Here is a 25,583-nt window from a genome sequence, read left to right as displayed (position 1 = left end):
ACAATGGTCAGGATGTATTTAACACTATTTTTTCTATTTGACCAGCAAAAGGGAATATCTGCTATAAGTAGCATGGGTTAAAAAAAATATAACAAGTTAGTTTCATTGAGTGTTGTTTTAAATTCAAGATCTTATTACCTTTTAAGAACTGCATAAAATGATAGTATCTGCTACTGTTTCATCCATTTATTTGAACTACAACTCCCATAATTAATTGGGATAGATTTGGTAGCTTAGAGGTGATACTCAGGATTTTATCAGATGGAAATAAATTTCTTTCCATGAAGTGTAGTCTCCTTTATCATTCCTGACCCTAGAAAACTTCTAATAGTTAGAATTTCAATTTGATCAAGGAAATGCCTGCTTTACTCATTTTCACATCAAAACAGTGTCATCCAAGGCTAGTATAACAATCCTCCCCTTTTCCTGCAATATTATAATATACTTTGAGGCGAATACTTATTTCATAGGCTGCCTATGGTTAAAAAGCGTGGTAGTAAACAAAAACATAAGGCTCAAAACATCATGCTGAGAATAAGTTCCATTTCATGATTTACTTCTTTGTAAAGATGAATGCATGTATCCTAGATAAATTGAGATGAAATCCCAGGTTATTTCTTTTTTAAATAATATTTGTTGTTCAGCCTTCTAGAGTGTGTAGTTAGCTTTATTCCTTTTTTTTGGTTACTCTTTCATTATTTAAAAAATGGTGCTTGTTTTTTTTTAAAAAAGCTAGAAAACACTTGTTAATTACAATTCATAATTCCAGTTGAACATGTTCCTATTTCAAGTTTTCAACAGTATGCAAATTTCAAGAGTAAATGTAAAAGACTTCTAGAGTTTGGGTTCTATAAATGCAGAGCTTTGAATGCTACATATTGCTTCAAGATATGAAAGTAATAAGAAATAAATCAGTTGCTTAAATTGTGCCATGCTCTCTAAGATTGCAGAAAAATTTCAGGAGATAAGACTTCTTTATTTGTTGGAAACAAGATCCTCCTATTTCAAAGTTATTTTCTTTCCCCTGGAAAATTTCACAGCATTGGCAGACTAGAAGCAGGTATCATCTTCCACACAAACAAGGCCAGATCATTCTGGATAAGAAGTAGTCCAGGCTAAATTCATGAAACCTCATGAAAATGGTGCAATCCTCAAGTATTTCAAATACTACATTTTAAGTTACCTGTTTATCAAATTATATGGATATTCTTTTAAGACCACCATGAGGTTTAACCTGAACCAGAGAGACACATATTCAGCTTTTCCAGTTTGGTTTTTACTTTAACAATGAAGTCATCAGAGACAGGTGAAAGTGGAAGTCGTGGTGGGCCCATCGGTATCCCGGAAAATAATGTCATGACTGCTTTGATTTGTGGAACACCAAAGCCTGCCCAAAGTGCAAAAATCATTCAGTTAACATACTATAGCATATCAATTGATAGTTTTTTAGTGATGTGTTAATGTAATACAGATAGTCCTCGACTTCCAGTTAGGACTGGAATTTCCATGGCTAAGCAATGCAGTCATAAAACGCAACCACATTGCTTAGCAATGGCAATCCTTGCAACTCTGCTTGCTTTCTTTATCCAAATCACAGAGTTGTTAGGCGAGGCAACTTCCCACAGGCTTCTCATGACCAAAGTCAAGGGGGAAGTTGGCAGAAAGCTGCAAGTCGCTGGCCAGCAGACAGGCAAGTTGCTTCTGCCAGAAGGGGAAGTGTGTGAGAGAATTGCAATGGTGGGTCAGTGCAGGTTGGGGAGGGCGTGTGAAGGGGAGCATGAAAGGTGCAGTCTGGGTTGGGGACGGTACATGAGGGTGGTGCAGTGAGAGTTGTGGAGGGTGTGCAGAGCTGTGCAAGAAAGGAGGTACAGTGAAGGTTCAGGGAGGATGTGAGGGAGTGCATAAGACTAGCATGATTTAGGTATAGAGAAACTAGAGGAAGGTGCATGGTGGAAGATACCCTAGTGACCTGTGACCTTTCCTGCCAGCTTTGTAGGGAAGTTAGTAAGGAAGGTTGCAGATAGCAATCACAACCAGTCATAAGTTGCAACGTAAATAACTGATCACAATCACGTGACTGTGGTTGTACTGGGATAGCCAGAACTCTGGTTGTAACCCACCATTCATTCAGCATTGATGGAAAGTTTGAGTCGTCACTGAATGAATGGTTGTAGGTCAAAGAGAACCTCTACTAAAATGAAAAAGATAGGGATTCAGATTCAAAGTATAAGAGATGTTTCAAATCTAGGATGGGTACAATCATTGAACCTGTCAATGGCTCCTAAAGAAAGCACACTTTTATCTGGGCTAGAGTTAAGGAAGTGGGAATAGGTGTAACTTTACTGCCTGGAAGTAAATGGTTACTATGTGATCCTAGCAAAACATATGGTTTCTTTAAGGATCAGTTGACCGTTTACATGCTTCAGATTGCAATAGCTACACAATCCTTAAAAATGCAGTTGGAAAAGGAGTGTCTGAATAAACAGAAAACAAGAAATCTAGAACCACAGTGGCCCTTGATTAATGACCACTCATTCAGTGACTGATTAAACTTATGACAGTGCTGAATGAATAGTACTTAGAACCATTCCTAGAAGCCTGCCCTTCCCCCCCCCAGCAGTCATGTGATCCTGATCTGGACACTCAGCAACCAGCCCAGATTTCTAACCTTTACAATGCCCCACAGTCGTGTGATTGCGATTTGTGAACTTTCCTGTCAGCTTACCTCAAGCAAAATCAATGGGGAAGCCAGCAGGAAATCAAAAGATGTGGTCACATGAGGTCCTTGCTTAATAATGTAGTGATTTGCTTTACAACAGTAATTGGGGACTGCTGGAATTGTTGCTAAGCAGCACTATTATGTGATATTGCACTTTAAGATCACATTGCTTAACAATGGAGTTGCCAGGCCCAATTACTATTAGGCGAGGACTACCAGTAGAAGAAAATATGAAGGGCAATTTGTAAAAGAAATGAATGAAACATGCTTGAATGGAATTCTACAGAACTGAACTTCTGGGAGATAGAAACTATTTAGGGAAAACTGAGAAGCATTCAGTCAATGTTAACGAGCTATTTAGCAAATGGGTTAAATTATTGAAGTACTTACCTAGTGAAATGAGAAAGCCTAAGAACTCCTGAATGCAGAACTAAGAGAAACAAAGTATTATTATTATTCATTTAATGCAGTCAGTATTATATTCAAATCCAATACACAGCTGTGGGTCTGTCCCAATTGTCTTGATGGAAACAACCAGGAAAAAGTTTCTGAAGCAACTATTGTAATAGCTAAAGGTTACTTAAATATATTCTTTTGTAACAAGGCAGTTGGATTGAGTAGTTCCTATATAAATTCTTCACACAATGTACACTTAAGTCTATAGTTGTCAACTTGGAAGTTGTCAAAATTACTTTAAAATAATTCATGGAGAATAAGGTGTTAACGGGGGGGGGGCACAAAAGGGAAAATACTGTATCTCTCTTGTTTTTGTTGGCCAGTATGAATGATAAGAATGTAAGAACAATTCTGGGATTCAAAAGACCTATATAGGCTAACATTTATCTGATTCATTACACAGAACTGTTGTTATATTCCAGATTCTCTTTTATGACACTAATTACCTGATTCTATTTTAATCTGGTTTTAGGTACGGTTTTGAAATGGACACTGATTGGATCACATCTAGAAGACCTTATCAAGAGCAAATATGACTGTTAATTCTGGAATTTTCAGTTGCTTTTGAGGCTATTAGTCATAAAAGCCTTCTGGGGAGGATAATGAGCATATAATCATTATATTGCACTTTAGTTCCTGTTTGGACATGTTATTTCAGAAAATAATAGCAGAGGGATCTACCTGAGCATACTAAGCAAGATATCATTACACAGATGACATTCAAATGTTTTAAATATTCACTTCAGGCAAAATTATCCAAGATTTGTATTGATATATTGGATCCCAGAGGACTAATGGGGCTGAAAGAGTTACATTCTATTATGCCATTTCACACTAATTTCTATAAATGAGAAAGGGGGGACATTTTAGAGCATTTTTCTTTTCAGATTCAGACCTCTTATGGAGGTCTGAACAACCTGATATGTTCCCATCAGCAGTAATCTAATTTAGGAAATTGCTTAGGAATGCTTGAAGTCTGTTGCCATTGTCTTGTCATTTTCTCTCTCTTTCTATTAATTCATCCAAACATTGTTCCACTCTCTTCTAATTTGTATAATATTTCTGAATCAATTCCACTCTTTCAATTTCATAATACATTCAAAGGACTGTAATACATGCTATGGTTTAATTTTTAATTTAGTTAAATTTATTAAATTTACATGATGCCGGACTCCCAGTGGTAATTATAGCAAACAAGAAGCAACTTGCAATTGGCTTTAGTCAGACACATACACATGTGCATACATGCGCGCACACACAAACACACAAACACACACACAGAGGGATCTAATTATGTGATCTGTTAAGTTTACTTGTTTATGTTAATGTCCTACTTGGGTAGGACACCAGTGGGAGATCCCAGGTTCTAAGCTAAAGTGAAAAGTAACAACAACAAAAATCCAGAAGGCAGCAATGGCAAACCACTTTCATATTAGTAAATAAAACTAACATGAATGGATCCATGTAATTCATCAGAGGTTAAGTTTGACCTTAAAACTTACTTTTCAGCCAGAAACATCATACCTCATATTTTTGTGCTGTATTCAAATCTCCAGAGGCAAAAGCTTCCAGTATTAAGTTATGAACCTTGCCCAGATAGTTATATGTACTGTTAAAAAAAAGAGAGAAAAGTAAATTAAAGCATTCAAGACTTGTCTACACAAGCAGGCAGTCGTTGGTTAACAACAATATTTGAGACCAGAATTTCCACTGCTAAGTGTTGTAGTTATAAAATGCAACATGATGTGACTGCACTGCTTAGTGACCACAATCCCAGCAATCCATTGCTGTTGTTAACCAAATCCCATTGTCTATTAGGTGAGATATACCCTGATCCAAACCATTTTCCAAGCTTGCTCCCTTACAGCCCCAAGCCTTGATAAAGTAAGGGACTGCCTCCTCTGCCAACTCTTGAACTTCACCCATCTGCCACCCACATACCTGCTGCCACCTTTGACCCTTGCCTGGTGCACCAGGCATCACTACTGTACTGGCTGGGGGATTCTTTCATGCTGCCTTTTTTTTAAAAAAAACACTGGTGCAGTCTTTACTTCTCTTGCACTGTGCCCAGGGCCTCCTTTTGTGCTCCAACCAGGCCTTCTTTCACAAAAGAAGACAAGCATGTGAAGGAAGGTTGGGTTCTCCTTTTGTGCCAGGGCAGTTGGGGTCTTCTTTCATATGCCAAGCTTCTTTCAGGAAGGAAGACCCTGACTAGGATGCGAATGGAACCCCTGGCTGGCCTATGAATGGATGCCCTTGGCAAGGCACAAGAAAAATCACAACTGTACTTGCATGAAAAAAGGCCTCGGCCAGAACAATAATGGTGCACAGTGCAGCAGGAAGTGTAGTAGGATCAGGCCATGGGGAGGGCTGGTGGCAGTCAGTCAAAAGACAGTCATAAATGTGGATGGGCCTACATGGGCCCAGATTTTGTTCATGTGCCTGCAGGGGTACTGCAATGACTGGAACCTGAAGGACTGGTAGGAAGTCCTTTCATTCAGCACTGTCAAAACTTCAAATGGTCACTGAACAAATTGACATTAAGCAAGAACTATCTGCAATTGCAATTAGAGCAAAGCAAACAGTGTACCAGTATTATTCCAGTGCAGAAGCTGGATGTCCAACCGTATAGGTAAAGGTTCCCCTGCACATGGGTGCTAGTCGTTTCCGGCTCTAGGAGTGGTGCTCATCTCCGTTTCTAAGCCGAAGAGCCAGCACCGTCCGAAGATGTCTCTGTGGTCGTGTGGGTGGCATGTCTCAATGCCAAAGGCGCACGGAGCGCTGTTACCTTCCCACCAAAGTGGTCCCTATTTTTCTACTTGCATTTTTTATGTGCTTTCGAACAAGGTTGGCAGAAGCTGGGACAAGTAACGGGAGCTCACCCCGTTATGTGGCACTAGGGATTCGAACACCTGAACTGTCAACCTGATCGACAAGCTCAGCGTCTTAGCCGCTGAGCCACCGTGCACCCTGTATAAGGGATATCAAATTTTAGAAATGATCAGAAGTCTACGTTTTCATGGAATTGTTATTAAAAAATGTGGAATCCTTTGCTTAGCACCCTTTCATACAAGCAAAAGTGTGTCTCTTCAACCTTCCTTTTTAAAAACAATATTCCTTCCAACCCCCAATTAATTTTAATGGCAGATTGTTCCATTCACATTGGAGTTTGGGAAAGCATTTCCCCTCAAATTTTAAAAATGTGTATACATGCATATTCCAGAGTGAAACAGTCTAACAATCAACAATCAAGAAAAGAAGAAAATTAGCTGGTTCATAAGTACTTGGGGTGGGGAGAGAGGAGGAAAGCCTTGTTACTTATTATTTAAGTATTTAAAACGTTACAGCTGGCTTCACACATAGGGAAGCAGATACAAACAGGAAGAAACAGGTTCTTCAGTTAGGACAGGTCAAAGAGTCACCCACCAGTCATCCCTAATAGCCTAGACCTAAATCAGTGATGGCGAACCTTTTTGGCATTGGGTGCCAAAAGTCTGAGCGCGCGAGCGCTATCGCGCTCCCGCATGCCGGAACCCATAATGCAATGTGCGCCCCCATTTACGCATGTGTGCACGACACCCCCCACGCTCCCTCTACACATGCGCCCACACTGCGCACGCGTGCCCTCCCCAATGCGCCTCCCCCATTTTTTCCAAGTGGGACGGCATACCTCTTACCAGAGGACAACTAGGTACCGGCCCGTTCCCTGGTGAGACAGTATGGCGCGCGGCTTGCCTGGGCTCCTTCCCACTGGGAGCTGCAGGTCGAGCAGGTGGTGGACAGGGACTGGCTGCACCTATCGCCACCTAAGTGGAAAGCCCAAAGAGGGGCATCCCAGATGCGTATGCTGCCCTCAACGCTTCCCCGACACCTGCCTACCGGCTCTGCGCCTTGCCTTCTTCCCCAGCTCCTCTTCTCTAAATGAGCACTTGGCAGCTGGAAAAAACAGGAGCCGACACACGATCTCCAAAGTTTCTCCCCCATGGAATCCTAGCTTTCTCCTGCCTTCCACCATCTCCAAAGTTTCTCCCCCATGGAATCCTAGCTTTCTCCTGCCTTCCGCGATCTCCAAAGTTTCTCCCCCATGGAATCCTAGCTTTCTCCTGCCTTCCGCGATCTCCAAAGTTTCTCCCCCATGGAATCCTAGCTTTTTCCTGCCTTCCGCGATCTCCAAAGTTTCTCCCCCATGGAATCCTAGCTTTTTCCTACCTTCCGCGATCTCCAAAGTTTCTCCCCCATGGAATCCTAGCTTTTTCCTACCTTCCGCGATCTCCAAAGTTTCTCCCCCATGGAATCCTAGCTTTTTCCTACCTTCCACGATCTCCAAAGTTTCTCCCCCGATTGAGTGTCTCCTGCCTTCCGTGCCTCCTCAGATCTTTGCAGTTTCTCCCCCCATCGCGTGCTAGCTTTCTCCTGCTTTCCTGCCACGGAGAAGCATCTGCAGAGGTAGAACCTGCAGAGATCGGGGAAGGCCCTGCCTCCGTGCATGCGCAGCAGAGACCGGAAGACCAACTGGCTGATGGGAGGTGCGCACATGTGCGGTGGACCTGGGCTGGGGCGACAGCTGGCGTGCCGACATAAAGGGCTCTGCGTGCCACCTGTGGCACACGTGCCATAGGTTCGCCATCACGGACCAAAATATTTATCTAATGGACTCCTGTGACATTTGTGCAGTTATACAAAAGGAACAAAGATATTCACATTTCAATTACAACTTAATTGATCCAATTCAAACTACAGAAGAGATGAGCAATGAGTTCTTCATGTGTGTTTTAATTCAAAATCTAATATAGAATGGCTCAAATTAAAAGTATTGTCTTTTCTTATATAGAAGGGAGTAATTCTGATTGTAAAAATTATCTCAAAATTACCAGCATGGTTAAGTGCTATGTGGTTAAATCACCTAAATCACATTTTTGCCCCCTTCATTGCTGATATGACCCAAACAATAGGCATACCACAAACTACCAACACTCACAGGTAGAGAAAGTAGGAATTCTGTTTATAAGTTTTAGCATCTATATGTGAAAACTGAATGTGTACAAATGGAAACATTCAAGAAACAGAAGATTGGCTCTTGAGTGCTTCAAACCATGCCTGAACAGCTTAGACTTCAAAAGTTAATGTTTAGACACTGTTCAAAAGTATAAGTAACATTATGCTAGTTCTCACATTTATACATATGTCTCAGTAATAAGTATGGTAATAATTCACATGCCGTTATTAATTACACCAATGCAATATTATTCACCATCAGTTGTATTAATTGGCCCTTAAATGTATCAGAATTGCAATGAGACTTGGGGCTTATCTAATAGGACTCAGAAGGATTTTTCTTAATATTTAATTCTTAAGGGCTAAACAATTCTGAGAATATAGTTCTCAAGATGGGTGCTTTTAATTAATGTCTCAAAAGATCTGGGAAAAAAATGCTGGCTGATAATTAGAATAAAGTTGGTTAGGAAGTTTAGTTACAGTTCAAGCACACCTTAATACGCATTCATTTGGGAAAGACTGTTCTACAGAAGGGAATGGGACATCTTGCCACATCCAGCTTGCCATAGCCAACTCACCATGAGACAATTTAAAAATTCTATTTAATTATTTAAAATAAATTTTAAAAATATTTTAATGTTCGCCATTCACATTTCATTCTGTCCCTCCTTTTATATCCTTTCTTTAATGATTCTGTTGCACCATTTCTTTGATATTAGTGTAACTCTTGTCCCGCAGTGAGTTGGACTCAGCACGTTGCCTGTGGCGATCCTCTACAGAAGATATAGCACCCAATTCATAAAGGCCCTTCGCTCATGTACAAAAGACAACTTACCTTCCAACTGCCCCATTTGCTCCTATCACCAGTGCACTCAGCAGTTGCTACTTAGTAAGAAAGAAAAATGGTAGGTTTTATTTACACATTACTGCAGCCAACAGAAGTATTCCAGTAAAACCATTTGTAACTGACATAGTTCTACACCATTCAGTAATAATATAGTCATGTTGTTTTTGACATACAAAGGTCCTCTGGCAAGATGGCAATTATTTCCCATCCCCGTCTATTTCCCTGGACAGCCCATCCAGCTATTCATTCCCTCCTTCTATTGATTTTCCATTCTCTCTCAGGATTGCTCTACTCAACAGATTTCAGCTTTTACACCCAAACCAGTCAAAGACAAGGGCTCTCGCCAAGTAGAGCATGCATCTTCATTAAAATATATTATATTTTGGTCAAGGAAAGCACTAGGAATATTCAGCATTCAGAATACAACTCTATTTCGTTGTATTCTCAGAAGAAGCCACCTTGTGTCCACTATAATTGACAACATTCTATATAAAACCCTTACCTCATCCACACCATACATAAATACAAAATTGTCTTGTTCACTTTTTTGCAGGCATTGCCTCAAATCCAGGAGGTCTCTGTCACTGAACTTCACCCCCTTAAAGGTGGGAATCTGCTCTTTCATACTAGCTAGTAATTCTTCAGCACAAACTGTACAAAAAGAGATTTGCAGTAAACCAAGAGTTCAAGTCTGATCAAGTAAGAGTCATTATTACTGTTGCATCATTGCAATAATAAACTAAAAATAAACTTAATTATCATACATGTATACTGTGTTGCAATTCTATTCAACAAAGCCAAGAGTAGTTATTAAAAGTGGGAAGTTTTTCTTAGACTAGGTTTTTGCAATGTGGCATCTTCCAGATATTTATTTAAAACCACTCCCAATTAAGATATTTGGGCCTGACTTGACTACAGGTAGTCCTCAACTTACGACCACAATTGAGTCCAAAATTTCTGTTGTTAAAAGTGAGACATTTGTTAAGTGAGTTTTGTTCCATTTTATGACCATTCTTGCCACAGTTGAATCTCTGCAGTTGTAAGGTTAGTAACATGGTTGTTAAGTGAATCTGGCTTCCCCACTGATTTTGCTCGTCAGAAGGTCACAAAAGATAAGCACATGACCCTGGGACACTGCAACGGTCATAAATATGAGTCAGTTGCCAAGCGTCTGAATTTTGATCATATGACTATGGGGATGCCGCAACGGTCATAAGTGTGAAAAATGGTCTTAAGTCCCTTTTTTCAGTGCCTTTGTAACTTTGAACAGTCATTAAATGAATTGTTGTAAGTTGAGGACTACCTGTACTACATTATTTTGAAGTGTCTTATTCTCTGTCTTTACCAATAAACCAATACTAGTGTGTTCAAGAAAGTTTCTTTGGAAGAAAACAAGCATAGAGTAGCAGCCTTAAAGGAAGATTACTTAGACATGGTTTAAAAATTCAAGACAGTGAAAATGAATTACGGAAATTTAAAACGTAAACTGAATAAATAAAACAGAACTGCGTATAACCAAAGTTATTTTGAAATAAACTGTATTTCTGCATTTGTAGCACTTACATTTAATGCCAGTGATTGGAGGAATGTGATAATAATAGAATGGGATATTAGGAGCTTGAGATGCAACATCCCGGAAGAAGGCAACCAATTCATCTAAAGTAGGACAAGGGAAGCAATGTGGAACATAGAATAATTGAAAAATATATAGCTGAAAATGGAGAAAGCAAAAGGAAAAGCATTACTCTGGGCTTTCATTTGGATAGTGTTCTTCAATTTTACACATTTTGGTTATTTTATCATCATCCAGGCAGAACTGCCATGGCTATGCTGGAAAAGATTGATGGAACCTCACTCCAGCCCTTTCGAAGGGCACTGGGTTGTCAAAACTGAAGATTTTAGCTGTTGAATTCATATTAATTACTTTAAACAGTGGTTTCTTTTTTTCTTCTTCTTAGCATTTTCCCACAAGTGCACAAGGTCTGCTTTTTTCAGATCAAATGTTGATCCATTAGTTGTGACAAGAATTGACTGACTGGCTTGATGCTTGAGCCTCATGTTATGGGCTGAGAGACTGAGTGACTGGTCCAAAGTCATACAGCCAACTTTCATGCTGAGGTCTAGAACTCACAGTCTCTTGGCTTCTGGCCTGTTACCTTAACCATTAGACCAGGCATGTCCAACCTGTGGCCCACAGGCCCCATGGGGTTCTGGAAATCTAGTAACCCAACGCCACAAGATCATAAACTTTTAACATTATTATATTATATATTATATTAACATTATTATATGATTTTATATTATAAAACTACAGGCAGTAGTCCTCGACTGAAAACCACAAATGAGTTCAAAATTTCTATTGCTAAGTGAGACAGTTATTGAGTTTCTCCCCATTTTACAACCTTTTTGCCACAGTTATTAAGTGAATCTTTGCAGCTAAGTTAGTAACAGTGAATCTGGCTTCCCTATTGACTTTGTCAGAAGGTCACAAAAGATGATCACATGATCCTGGGACTCTGCAACAGTCATAAATATGAACCAGTTGCCAAGCATCTGTATTTTGATCCTGCAACAGTCATCAGTGTGAAAAATGGCCATAAGACACTTTTTTTCAGTGTCATTGTAACTTTTAACAGTCACTAAATGAGAACTATTTGTATATTATATATTTTATATGTAGCCCAAGACAATTCCTCTTTGCTCAATATGGCCCAGGCAAGCCAAAAGGTTGGACACCCTCAATTAAACCAAATGTATCTTCACTGCTTGTAAATATTCAGGCATGTGTCTAGGATGAATAAGAACAGAAAAAGTTTCAGCTTTTCCTTGAATGTTCATCCCTTGGCAGGCTCTTTAGTAGATGCCTGAAACAAAAAGTAATTCTTTCCAAGCAAGATTCTCATAGAATCTTCTTTAGCCAGTTTGAAATGAAAGGAATAGAATTATAAAAGCTGGACTTTTCTGTGTAAATCACTCTAATTTGCAGAAACCCAGCATGCTCATTTTGCCTTTTATCATCAAGGAAGCAACAAGGATTCCAAAAATCTATTTCTTCTTTTCTGTAAACCGCATCTGGCTGCTAAGATTTCACAAGATACGGGCTGTTCATATATCATCTGCATGCAATGCTATATTCATCTTTTTTCTACACTCTCACCAAAAAACACACAGTTCTGTCTGTGTGCATTTTGAAGAACCTGGAGGGAAAATTATAGGTTGGAAACAGCAGTCAGCTAAAGAGCTGGTTTTGCAAAAACCGCTACCATTTCCGATATTTTATCACAGCTGTGAGCAGCTTATGAACTCCCAAACAGCTTTCTCTGCAGAGCTTGGAGCTTCCTCTGAATAATAGTGCAGTTTTCAATTCAAAACATTTGCAGAATCTTTAATATGAGCCAAACTTCTAACCAAAAGATTGCCCATCTTACTTTGATTTACACGCTTATGCGTTTATGAAACTTAGCTGACAAGTAGGGAAAACAATTTGATACAATGTAATGATCTATTCACCTTTATTCACCTGTTTGAAGAAAAAAGGGGAAATGACCGATATGCCATCCGCTCCTATCTGAGCTGCGTGCTTGGCCTGGAAATGAAGAAAGGAAATGAACTGAAAAGAAATATTTATATGACTATTGTGAAATAAATAATGTTGAAAATGAGTAATGCTAAACAGTTAGTATGACAACAGGACCTGCTGATGTCAGACTGTATAAGCTTCTCAGTGGCTTAACAGTCACAAGAAGAAATAATTTAGGAAGAACCCACCCTGATTGATGAGGCAGTCAAAAATGCTAGGGGAGTATTGTACCTTTAAACTTACAAAATTCTGTTAATAAAGCCTTAAGTAGAACTAGTTCATCTAATCATGTTTCCTATCTGGTTTTACCTGGAAAGGCCAACAACTATGGCGATAATGAAATTGGCTCCCTTTTTGATTTCTCAGACCATATTTGGGAATAATGCCTCCTGTTTGGAAAAGTTTTCTCCTTGCTCTCGGTATTCTGCTGTGCAAAAATCAAAGCACGGACAAAGAGAAAAGTGCATAAACAGACACACTCACCAGTTCCTTGGATTCAGGTAAGTTCAGTGATCCAACATGAATTATTACATGATCCAGCCTGTAGGGAAAGGAATTTTTTTAAAAAAAAAAAAATTGATGACAGGCCGAGATTATCAAGGCATGGTGGTGGTGATAATTAAACTGATGATTACTTATTTCACAATATTATCTTGCTTTGTGTGTTATATGACCCTGCTGTCTATCACTGATAAAGTCACATTTTAGCAATCTTATGTGGGAAGAGTTGGAGGAGGAGGAAGAGCTATGTCCCCTTATATGAAATGCAAATATCCCTTAGCCCCATTGTTACAGCCACTGCTGAAGAGGAGATGCGTTTAAATGGATTTATCAAGCCTCTGGACATGCCCGTTTTATTAAAAAAAAAACACCATGCCGACAGCCTTGGCTGATACCTTGGCTTCACTCTCTATAGTCATCTCATTGCATCAAGTCTAAATTTCAAAATTTGGAGGCAATGTGAATGATCCTCAACTTACAACCACAATTGAGCTCAAAACTTCCATTGCTAAGCAAGACAGTTAAGTGAGTAGTGCCCCATTGTACAACCTTTTTTGACACTGTTGTTAAGTGCATCACTGCAATTGTTACTTAACAGTTGTTAAGCAAATCTGGCTTTCCCTATTGACTTTGCTTGTTGAAACCGGCTGGGAAGGTTACAAATAATGATCACATGACCTTGGGGCAGTGCAACTGCTATAATGCATGCCAATTGCCAAGGGTGCAAATTTGGATCACATGACCATGGGGAATGCTACAATGGTCATAAGTATGAAAAATGGTCATAAGTCATTTTTTCAATGCTGTTGTAATTTCAAACAGTCACTAAGTGAATGGTTATAAGTTAAGGACTACTTGTATTTTACACATCTTCAAAAAAGGGAGTAATTTCAATTACATCATATAATCTTATATGCAAGTGTCTAGAACAATTTATCTAAAACTACATATTAAGTGAAAAAAGTCAAACCTCTAATTATTTTGTAACTGTTAAGAGTTGAGAGCTTTTCCTTGAAAAGGCGTTTATATTACTAACTTCAAAACTTCAGAATCTTTTTCTACCAGCTCCTGATCATTTTGTTGGGGGCAATATGCTGACATTGTAAACCACTTAGAAAGGGCTGTAAAGCACTATGAAGCGGTATATAAGTTGTGCTATTGCTATTTTCATTGCCAGGTATTTATGGATTTTCCCTACTACTATCTAACCATTGTATGGACATGGGTTGGTATCTCTTGTTCTTTCTAACCTGTTCCTATGATGTTACCTTCATCTTATTGTTAATCCATAACTGCGGTAGCTTAAAATTACTCCTATCAATTCAGGGTGTCAGTTATTTTATCATTCCAGCTGATGTTGGCCTCCACACTGGAGATAGGGTTGCAGATCTAATGAGTGGAGAATTTTCTTTTCTTCTGCCTAGTCTGCCTATCCTACCTGGCTCAAGGTTGACTCAGCCTTCCATCCTTCCAAGGTCAGTAAAATGAGAACCCAGATTGTTGGGGGTAATATGCTGACTCTGTAAACTACTTACAGAAGGCTATAAAGCACTGTGAAGCAGTATATAAGTCTAAGGTCTAAGCCAGGGGTGTCAAACTGGTGGCCCATGGGCTGGATGTGTCACACGCAGGCCACGCCCACCCCAGCTCCACAAAGGAAAAGTTTTGCGATACATCATGTGACAGCAATGCTAATTGCTATTGTTTCTCCTGACCAGGCAGTGAAAACTGGTAGGTGAAAAAGATAATTCTAACAGATGGCTAAACCTGTGCATCTGCCCATCTTCTGCTTGAGACAAAATAAGGCAGGTATAACTAATTCAATGTATCCAATCTGGTTTCTTCCAGATGTGTTGAACTTAATTGACAGTTGCATAGCAAACCATCAGGAATTATAAACAGTGAGGTCCAGGAGTTTTGAAATGAATCAGGTTGACAAAAACTGTCATAGTAATCACTTCCTATTTTTCCTCTTTGCTCAACAACAGGAAGAAGCAGAGAATTTGCAAGTAAGAATTAACTTATTATAAACAATCACATCTGCAATGTTCTGTGAAAACAATCTCACTCACTGGCATTTAACACCCCCCCCCCAAAGCAACAGCAGCAATTGGAGAATGCAGATTTCACAATCTAGTGTTTTTGCTTAGTTAGGCAACAATTTCATAGAAAACACTGCAACCTTTGCCACAAAAATTACTTACTTATCTTTGCCTTGAGTCACCCATTCCTCTGCCAGCTGTTTTCTCTCCTGAATGCTTAGGGATAGACCTTCTCCTGTTGTTCCATTTACTATTGTTAAAATATATACATTTGACATATAAAAAGATAGAACATAAAGTGTTTCACAAAAAAAGTTAAAAGAAGTGTTACATTTCATTCCCTCCAAAGCATCTAATGTGGTTGTAAATATCAAAACCTAATGGTGGCATCTCCCTAGAGTTCACTCGGCCACATCCCTCAAAAGGTGGCAGATTAAAAAAAGTTTTATTTGGGAACAATCACAACAGACATGTTTGGAAATAAAAATACAGCAAAATTATTCAGAACTGTTTTGTCATTCAAACCAGCAGGAGCAATTAAAACTAAACCAACTAGAAAAATCAAAATGGAAAAACCAAGCAAAGATGACAGGCATTTTCTTAATATTGAGAAAACTAAATATTTTTTCAGTTCAGTACATCTACAACTTACATGCATTTATTTCTAATTTGTGATGGTTTTACTATTTACTCCCAAGTTTTGTTGGTTGTGTAGGAAGCCTTTCTCACTATTGTCCATCAAATGTGTCAGATACTTGGGAGTTCCGAGCTACATCTCAGAATGAAGTGTCCTTGGTGCTCTCTGAGCTTGCTTGTTTTCTTGCAGACATTTCATCACCCTAACTATGTAATATCATCAGTGCTACCGTAGTAAGGACTGCTGTTTGCTGTCAGTTTATATTCTGGTGTCTTGCCTGTCTGTGGTGGTGGTCTTAGGGATTCTTTGGTTGGGCTGTTTGCTGATGGCTCTTTGGCAGTTTCTTGATTGAGGTATTGCTTACTTGATCCTTGGTCTGAAGTTAACCTTGGAGTTAATCTATGCTGATCTGGGTTCTGATTACTGGTGGATAAGTGTTGGCATCTTTTTGTTCTCTTTTGGGCTGGTTGATTGTCTCTTTTGCAAAGATAGACAGACAAAGGCAGAACCAAGGTGATTATGGCCAGAGCACAACGCCTACAAAAAGCAAAAGAAATAAGGGAGGACAAAGAAACCTACATCCCTGTGAACACCAATATAATACAAAAATTAGGGCGTCAAATGGCTTCAGACAGCACGCAAATGGGAAAAATTTGCCTGCAGGCACACTTCCACCAAAGAACAATTTTTCTTCTTGCACATACACACCTCCGACTGCATGTCCTCACCTCTCAGTGTCAGGTACAAACCTCCAATCAACTGCACAGCTGGACTGAAAATAGCCCAAGAAAGTGGGCAAAAAATGATATGGCTCATGGTCATAGGCACACATCTCAGATTAAACAAAAATCTGCTCACCATAGCAAACTTCAAAGAATAGTTGGAACAGACCTTCTCACCAGAGCACATGGAGAGACTGGCTACCACCATCATGAATGCATCCCAGAAACATGCTGAGAAAAGAAAAACCAAACTGCAAAGCAAACTCCTGAAACTCAATTCCAGAACCAAAGAAACATCAGAACTTGAATGGGTGGCCAACAAGTTCAACCGCCCACTATCCAGGCAGAACACAGGATTCTACAAAAAGGACTCAACTATAATAGAGATGATACCAATCACCTATAATTTTTTGCAGCCCTAGAAGGGACATTTAAAACCACCAAACGTGTCACAGAGATCCCAGAAAACATTAGACAAAGATCATTCTACACATTGGAAGAAGACAGAAAGAGAATCAATTTACAACAGAAGACAAAGCAGCCCTCAGAAACCTAGTGGTGGATGAGAAGCAGCAGACCCATCCTCCCACATTTCTATGTATGCCTCCAAATATGCAAACCTGGCATACCCCTCCACCCAATCATATCTCTATCAGCGACCCCTACATTGCAAAAAAATTAACAAAAAAGCTTGGGCATCTCACAAGAGGAAGCCAACATTCCATTAAGTCTACAGAAAAACCACCCATCCTAACTAGGTGCTCTACTACCAAAGCAACAACCCAACCTCTCACAAGAGAAGCTATATAAGAATTTTATTTAAACGAGCCCAAACTGGGCTGCAGCAACCCAGAACAGCAGAAAAGGAAATGGAGCATCTATACAACACATTCCAGCAAAATGGATACCCACACAACTTTATCAAAACGTCCCTGACCACTTAACCGAATACTGCACAACCAACACAAACCCTAAAAAGAATTACACTACCATACATCAAGAATATCTCAGAAACCACCAACAGGCTACTACAACCTCATGGAATCAGTGAAGCACACAAGCCAACGAAAGCCCTTCAAAACACCCTAAGCAAACCAAAAAACCCAGCAACCCCAGGAGAAAAATAGAAGTTATCTACAACATACAATGTAAGAACTGCAACAACCACTATGTAGGACAAATGGGCAGAAGACTGCCAGAATGCATCCATGAACACCAACTGGCAGTCAGAAGACATGATGAAAATTCTTTAATTTCACAACGTATAGATAGATTAAACCATACTTTCAATTGGGAAAATGTGACAATACTAGACCAGGCCAAATCCAAAAATGCCAGGGTGTTTCTAGAAGCCTGGCACTCTGACAAATCAGCCATCAATAGACACATAGACATTAACAACATCTATACCAGTGATGGCGAATCTTTTAGAGACCGAGTGCCCAAACTGCAATCCAAAACCCATTTATTTATCGCAAAGTGCCAAAAGGGCAATTTAACCGGAATACTGAATTTTTAATTTAGAAAAAACAACTCATACATTAACCATCTTTTGTCTTAAAAGAAAAACATAATAACAGAGCTTTCAATGATACAAACAACTTTTTATTGAAAGGCAAAAGTTTGCATTTGGCATGCTTTTGAACAATTAATGTGATTTTTGCTGTTGTGTGCATGCTGCCCACTTTCAAGGTCTCTTTCAAAAACCTGCAGTTTTCTCTCAAATGTTTTGATTCTGCATGCACTTCTTTTCCAATAGGATTGGAGAAAGCAATTCTGTGGTTTACCTTTAAGATTATATAAAAATTAGTTTTGTGTTTTGTGTGAGATTCTTATAGATAAGCCTCCAGTGGGCAACAAGGCAGGGCTAGCGGCACATGCAGGGCTGGCACAGCAAAGCCCACACTGTGGCCCGAGCGCTCTGCTTCCCTCCAGCTCCGCTCCCCTCCAGCTATACCACGCTGTGAGCTATGCTCCCCTCCAACCTAACTCCTCTCCAATCCCACCACGGGAATCACCTTCGCCACAGACTCAACAGGCTGCCATCCGCACCGCACCCTCATGCCATATATGAGCTGCCCGCCTTACCCCAGACAGGGGAGGGAGGAAGCGCTCCCATTGGGCTGTTAGCAGAGGGGCGGGCAATATAAGAAATGTCCTCAGGCGTGTGTGGAGAGGGAAAGGGGAGCAGCCTGACCCCGCGTTCCTCTGGCTTTCTAATAATGAACTCTGGCGAACTCTGTGCTAGAGCTACAGCGTGTGTGCCCACAGAGAGGGCTCTGAATGCCCCCTCTGGCACGCATGCCATAGATTCGCCACCACTGATCTATACTCTGCAAAAGAGACAATCAACCAGCCCAAAAGAGAACAAAAAGACTCCAGGACCTCTCCACCAGTATTCAGCAACCAGATCAGTATAGATTAACTCTAAAGTTAACTTCAGACCAACAATCAAGTAAACAATACCCCAATCAAGAAATTGACAAAGAGCCATCAGTAAACAGCCCAACCAAAGAATGTCTAAGACCACCCCCACCCACACCAAAATATAAGTCACCAAAATATAAACTGACAGCAAACAGCTGTCACTTACTAGCACTGATGATGCTACCTAGTTAGGGTAATGAAACGTCTACATACAAGAAAACAAGCAAGCTCAGAAAGCACCAAGGATCCTTCATTTCAACCCTGAGCTATAAATATTCTCCTTTATTGGTACATCTCAGAATTTCAGTAATCAATACATTTGAAGACAGTAGAGATAATCCATCTAAGATAAAATATTTCAATTTATCAGTTCAACACTTTAGAGTCAATTATGTATTTGTAAAACCTAGTCCATTCTTTTAAGTGAGCAGCTTTCCAAATACCTACAACAAACAAACATTGTTTGTTTATCATTGTTCTTGGCAGACTGTTCAGCATCTCTGCTATCAGGGCTCCTTAATATTCAGCCTGAGTTTTTCTGCCCTTTATTTTTTGTTCTACTCATGGTTTCAGTAGAGAACATTTTGCATATAGCAGTGTTTTAGGTATTGTTAAACCACTATCGTTTAGTGGTTTAACTTAGTCTCTTTTTCTGCAAGCCAACATACCCAGATCCTTAAACTGTGTTCCATTTGGCACAATGTTCAAGCTACTGAAGTAATTTTGAACTGTGATTCTTATCTTCTATGTAATTAGCAATCAGCTTGGTATCATCTGACACCTCAGAAGCATCATTTCTCTTCCACTGGGGCTTGTCTCCTCTGTTCCTTGATAAAGAGCCTTGGTGGCGCAGCAGACTAAAGTGCTATTAAGTAACACCAGCTGCCTGCAATTACTGCAAGTTCAAATCTCACCAGGCTCAAGATTGACTCAGCCTTCCATCCTTTCGAGGTAGGTAAAATGAGGACCCGGATTGTGGGGGCAATAAGCTGACTTTGTATAAAAAAGAACACCGCTTGGGGGGGGGGCGAAAGCCCTACTAAGCAGGTATATACAAAAAGTATGACAGCTATTGCTTAACACATTGTAAGCCGCCCTGAGTCTCCGGAGAAAGGGGGGCATATAAATCGAATCAATCAATCAATCAATCAATCAATCAATCAATCAATAAATATGCCACGTCCTCTTGGCAATCTCATTCCTTTGTAAAGAACTCTTTGTATAATACCCACATGTCCATCACTTTTCCTGATGAATCTTAAATAAGGCTGGTCTCCAGTCCTTTCAGCTTCTCCTTCAGAAGGGGAGTAAATTCCATTTAACAGGTATAACTGACATATATTTGCCATTCAAATATATCACAGCAGCTACTGCTTCAGTGCACCTGTGATGCAAAGGTTCAGAGGTGGGTTTCAGCAGGTTCTGACCAGTCCTGGAGAACCGGTAGTGGAAATTTTGAGTAGTTTGGAGAACCGGTAGTAAAAATTCTGACTGGCCCCACCCCCAACTATTTTCTGCCTCCCAAGTCCCAGCTGATTGGGAAAAAATGGGAATTTTGCAGTATCCTTCCCCTGCCACACCCACCAAGCTGCATCCACAGAACTGGTAGTAAAAAAATTTGAAACCCACCACTGCAATGGTTCCTTCTCCTCTTAATCTTTCTCACAAAACTATTTCTCCTGCTTATTCCCCTGTACCCTTATTCCAACCACTAGTTCTGAGTTGTTCATCTTCTTTCTACAGAGGTCTAGCTAAACCTTGAATGGCTAAGGAATGCAAGTCCATCCTCTTGCTAGGTAATTATGAGGTCAGTTACGTCAGCACAAGTTGAGAAGACATTCCCCCTCAGATCATGTGCTCAACAAATAAGTGAATACAGCATCCCTCCAACACAAAACAGTTGCTTTGAATCAGCTAAGCATTTGGAAGAGATCAGCTCTTCCAAATTTCATTCCCATTTACTCTCCTGCTTGCTCTAGTTGTAAGCTAGGTGTAAGCCTATTTCTTTTTAAGGAATGATGCTAAACTAAGGCAGTTGAGGGCTTTTAAATCCTAGTTTTCTTGGACACATAATCCCAAATTTAGCTTATTTAGTAATTAATTTACTTACCTTAGTTAGTATACCACTAGTTTAATTAGCCACTTACACCAAGAGAGGGACAAAGTGGAATCAAATGGACTGAATTTGTATTGTTTGGTCATATGCTGGATAAGTCACCTTTCATAGTTATCTCTTCTTGGTTATCCATATTTGATACTGTATCTATTTCTGAACAAGAAGCTGTTCTTTTTATTCAAAAGAAAAATTTCATGTTATGATATATGTCTTACCAAATACATTCTTGACACCTTGATGATTTATTAAGTAATCCACATACCGGCTGATCAGAGAGAGATTGATGTTTCTAAACAGAAAAAAAAAAAAGGAACACAGCAGATGGAGCTAGTTATAAAACTTTTACAAGTAACATCTTTCAAACTAAACTTCTTAAAGAGACAGAGCTTCAGATTTCCCCCCCCCCCTCTTCTGTCATTGGCACCAAATAGTGAATAAGATTGAATAAGCAGCTTCTACTACTTCCCCCAAAGTACATTTTATGAAGGGGAAAAAATAGTTAATAAAAGCAAGCAGAAAGTGGTTCAAAACAGAGTTGAATTTTGATTTGACTTTCAAGATTTTGCTTTGGAACAAATTTTAGCACACACAGAAAGGCATTTCCATCATCACCTTTCCCTATTAAAATCCAGGTAGGATCAATGAAGAACAAAAGGTCTCAAATATTCCCAGCTAGAGACAGATTTTGTCCCCAAAATATGAAAGAGGGCAAAGGCATTGCCCCCAGTGCTATACATTCTCATTCCAAATTTACTACATTTGCTCAAAACTATTCTTCACATAAACAAAACTGACATCACATTATATTCAATAGCCTGAGGAAGTAAAGCTAATTTTGGGTGTCTTCATCCTTGCACAGTATCATCAGCAGCCCCATAGTTCACTAACTGCTCTTAAGTTTACCAAACAAGAGTTATTGAGTGATCTACATCCTTAACAGTTATGGATAAAGTTGGATAAAGTCTCTGACAGGTGTATTTGTTATAGAGAAAATTGATGTACCACCAAGTCAATGTCAACTTTTATATAGAATTTCTCCAGGATAATCAATGCCTAACCCAGCCTTTCAAAAAACCAGCTATATTGATAAGTGTCACACATAGAGATACATATACATGCACAATGTAAGCCCCAATAATCCTTTCCAAAGTAATTATTAAATACAGGGAAGATAAAAGCAAGGTGCAGAGGAAAAATGGATTTTAGCAAATGTAGAAGACAGGAAGGGAAAATTGCAAAGTATACATTCCACTTGTGTAATAAAGGTATTTCAGGCAATTCAGGCATGTTAAATACTTCCAAAAACAAAAAAAACAAATATGATAAGACTCAAGGCACTAGTTAATTATTGCTATCTGGAAGGCCATTGCCCCTATATTTGAAGATGTTTGAATATGGTACATTTAAATTAATTTCTGAGCCCACAAAACTGATCTAATATTGCTTTTAGCATCTATAAAACATTTACCCATCCTCAGTCATTGGGGTAATGGTGGCCGCAACCAGCCCCTGTAGTTTCTTCTGGAGTGCCATGAAACAATAGTCAGATATAGAAGAAATGCCTGGAATAAGCAAAAAAACAAAAATTAGTACCGAATAGTGAGTAATTTCTATTAATACTAAAACTTTAAGGCAAAGTTCAGGACAAAAATATGTGAATATCTTCCAAGAACATTGCTTACTATTTCTGGTATAGGGCTCTGGCCACAAATCCTGTAGTAACATTAGACTCAAACAGCTTTGTGGAGTTTCATCAACAACATATAACAAAGAATGCAATATGTTGAGGCCATCAACAATATGTTCAGGCTATACCTTGACTAGATCTGACTGACCCCGAATGACCAGAGCCAGAAAAATATTCTTGGAGCAATGGAAGATATTTAAGAGGAATATTCAAGTGGTGCCTTGGCCTAGAGGTAGAGCTCTTGCCTCGCAATCAGGAGGTTGTGAGTTCGATCCTAGGTAGAGGCAGATATTTCTTTATCTTGGCACACAGAGAATATCTGCTGAACAAAACTCCGCATTGGTGACAGGAAGGGCATCCGGACATTGAAACACTCTGTTAACTCCATTCAATTGTTCAGACTCCATCTGGCAAGGGATAATTGGGTTGATAAATGAAGATGAATGGAAGATATTCAAGAGTCTTGCTACTGATGAACAGTGGTTTTAGTTTGGACCTGTTTAGTTTAGATTTTGGGCTGGTCCAGAGACCCATCAATTCAATTTAGATCACCATTTTTTTTCTTTCCCTGACTAGCATTGGAATTAATAATAATTTAAAAAACCCATAAATTTCAGGAATATTACCTTCATTAAGAGGATATAAAATCTGTTAAATTTCACAACCGGTCAATGAATTTTGTTAGGTGTTGTTACATTTTAATTTGTCCTAATCCAAAACACATCCTATGCTTTTTCTCCAGCTTACAAAGCAAGATTTTTTTTCTCTCTCCCATCATATGAAGAGCCTCAAGAGTTTTCTTTTGGGCATTTACCCAATATTACTATCAGATTTGGCATTTGTCTTCCATGGACTCATCGCATAATTTACTTTGGTTAAACCTAGAGCTATTTTATATGTATAAAGGAGTGCTAGAATTACGTGTTCCTGTTAATTGTAGAGAACAAAGGTAATTCAAAATGTAATCTCTTACATTTTGTAATTGAGTAGAATCATTGCTATAGTAAACTAATTTAATCAGGCTTTTCTCAGAACACATAACAGGCAGCAACATATGATAGGTGGAACTTTATCTCATACAATCTGAGAAAGAATTTTGTAAAACTCATTGCAATCTCCAATATTTTGTAAGTTTCATCCAAATGAAGGCATTGGACTATTAATGTTTCACATGGGCACAAATACACCCAATTTCCTTGACAGAAGCCAAGTCTTCATTTTATGCAAAAACAAAAAAAGTTCTTAAATTTCTCTAAGCTTATTTGAAAACCTACTTTCAGACGACTGCTACCTTCCCTGAATACAAAGCCCATGCTTTTGCATACACTCAACCTCACGTGCTTCTTGTAAAAGATAGATGAGCCACTATTTAATCTTAGAGTTTAAATTATTATTTTAAATTATTATTTACATTATTATTAATTTTTAAATACTTTTAAAACAAAATTTTAATTTATTTAACTTAAATAGTTTAAATTTAAGAACTATCTAAATAGTTCTTTAAATTCTTTAAATAATATATGTAAAATAAATTTATTTAAATAATTATTATAATTGTCTCAGTACTGAACAAAAGTCGGAGGTCACTACTATATAGCTGTTTGATTTTTTTTTCTTGTCACCTTTAACTTGTCCCGATTTCCTTTTATATTAGTTTGTATTTTAATGTTTAATTTTGAAATTTAATAAAGCTATTCAAAAAGAAAAATATCAGCTACAGCACAGATGTTTAACCAGTCACTAGCTTCGCTTGCTCAATCTGAGTTGTCATCATTTTGTTTTCTTGTTTTGGTTTTGTTTGCGGGTGTTTTGAGATCTTTTTGCACCCAAAAGATGGTTCTATCCTCATACTCTCCTTTCAAATCCAAGTTAAGCCAATGCTTCCCAAAGATGCAATACACAATAAACTTACCACTCAGCTATTCGGGATCAATGCTGTCCAACGCCGGTTTCAAAATCACATTAAGCAGAAGAGATGTCTCCTGCCCCCGCCCTTCTCTCTGTTTTTTCCCCTCTCTCTCTCTTCCCCCTCCCACTTTTTGGAAATACTGAGCATGCCCGGAAGCAATACTCTGCCTTGAAATTAACTCTTCACAGTATCCGAGCCTGGAAAGTTGTCCGCTGAGAAATGTCAAAAATGTGGAAATGTCAAAAGGGATTCATAGCGGAGTGAAATTCAAATGCTTATATCCTATGGAAACTGCGAAGGGCTTTGTAGTGAAGAGGAAGTTCGTCCCCGTTTTGTTTTGTTTTCCTTTAAGTTATAGTTATTTTTAAGACCTGTAGCCCCGCGTTTGGATGCCTAAAGTATAAACCTCTATGTACCCAACAGTTAGTTCCATCAAATCCTGAAAAAAATGCTTTCAGATAGATCGATGGAGGATAATACATTTATGTAGGACTATTTACATTACACCCGTTCCTGTCTTTGGTACTTTAGTGTGGTAAATGTACTTCTCCCCTTCTATTTTTTTCTTTACCACAATCCTGAAGAAATTTAGTCTGATGCTAAACCAGGCATTAATTTCATTAATCTTTTATAGTTGTGGTCAGAACTAGAATATGGCATCTTTAGTTTACACGTTTTTTTGTTGAGGCAACTAGGTTTTAAAGATTTATTTGTGCCTTAGCAAAATAATACCAACTGTCAGAAATAATATAGGGTCTCCTGCTTGAGCAGGGGATTGGACTAGAATAGATGACCTACAAGGTCCCTTTCAACTCTGTTATTCTATTTTAAAAGAAAGAAAACTATAATGTTGGCTCTGGTTGAGAGAGCAATCATAGCAGGATGGGGAAGTGACAGTAGAATGAGGAAATAGAAGCCAACCTATAGAAATGCTTTATGTAATCC

At 39.0% G+C, this 25,583-nt stretch overlaps 1 protein-coding gene across 2 annotated transcripts; it reads right to left on the bottom strand.

The window, feature by feature from the left end:
• Positions 1-1,030: 1,030 nt before the first annotated feature.
• On the bottom strand, positions 1,031-24,721 carry NPL (N-acetylneuraminate pyruvate lyase). 2 transcript variants are annotated; one of them, XM_070939271.1, is made up of 12 exons: positions 24,642-24,721; positions 22,511-22,604; positions 21,258-21,331; positions 15,303-15,390; positions 13,081-13,138; positions 12,528-12,603; positions 10,581-10,673; positions 9,520-9,668; positions 9,006-9,052; positions 4,700-4,784; positions 3,110-3,149; positions 1,031-1,387 (listed from the first exon to the last, which is right to left on the bottom strand). In XM_070939271.1, exons 2-12 carry the CDS (start codon positions 22,573-22,575, stop codon positions 1,230-1,232), a joined length of 933 nt encoding a protein of 310 aa, XP_070795372.1. In that variant the 5' UTR covers positions 22,576-22,604; positions 24,642-24,721; the 3' UTR covers positions 1,031-1,229. The 2 variants fall into 2 exon arrangements, with proteins under 2 accessions (XP_070795372.1, XP_070795373.1); XM_070939272.1 differs by lacking the exons at positions 1,031-1,387; positions 3,110-3,149 and having other exon boundaries at positions 4,774-4,784; positions 9,006-9,055.
• Between the last annotated feature and the right edge of the window lie 862 nt (positions 24,722-25,583).

The sequence above is a fragment of the Pituophis catenifer genome, unplaced genomic scaffold (genome assembly GCF_029215685.1).
Source record: "Pituophis catenifer annectens isolate HBS135680 unplaced genomic scaffold, rPitCat1.0.hap2 SCAF_3, whole genome shotgun sequence".
NCBI lineage: Eukaryota > Metazoa > Chordata > Lepidosauria > Squamata > Colubridae > Pituophis > Pituophis catenifer.
Note: the sequence above shows the minus strand (reverse complement) of the source record. Positions and strands in the feature narration are given on the sequence as shown.

Excerpts from the sequence above, each read along its gene's own strand:
- NPL (XM_070939271.1), bottom strand. The coding sequence starts at position 22,575 with ATGGCACTCCAGAAGAAACTACAGGGGCTGGTTGCGGCCACCATTACC. Across the intron at positions 13,139-15,302 it reads GTGACTCAAGGCAAAGATAA|GCTGGATCATGTAATAATTC; the intron begins GTAAGTAATTTT and ends CTTTCCCTACAG. Across the intron at positions 1,388-3,109 it reads AGGCTTTCTCATTTCACTAG|GCTTTGGTGTTCCACAAATC; the intron begins GTAAGTACTTCA and ends CACTTTGGGCAG.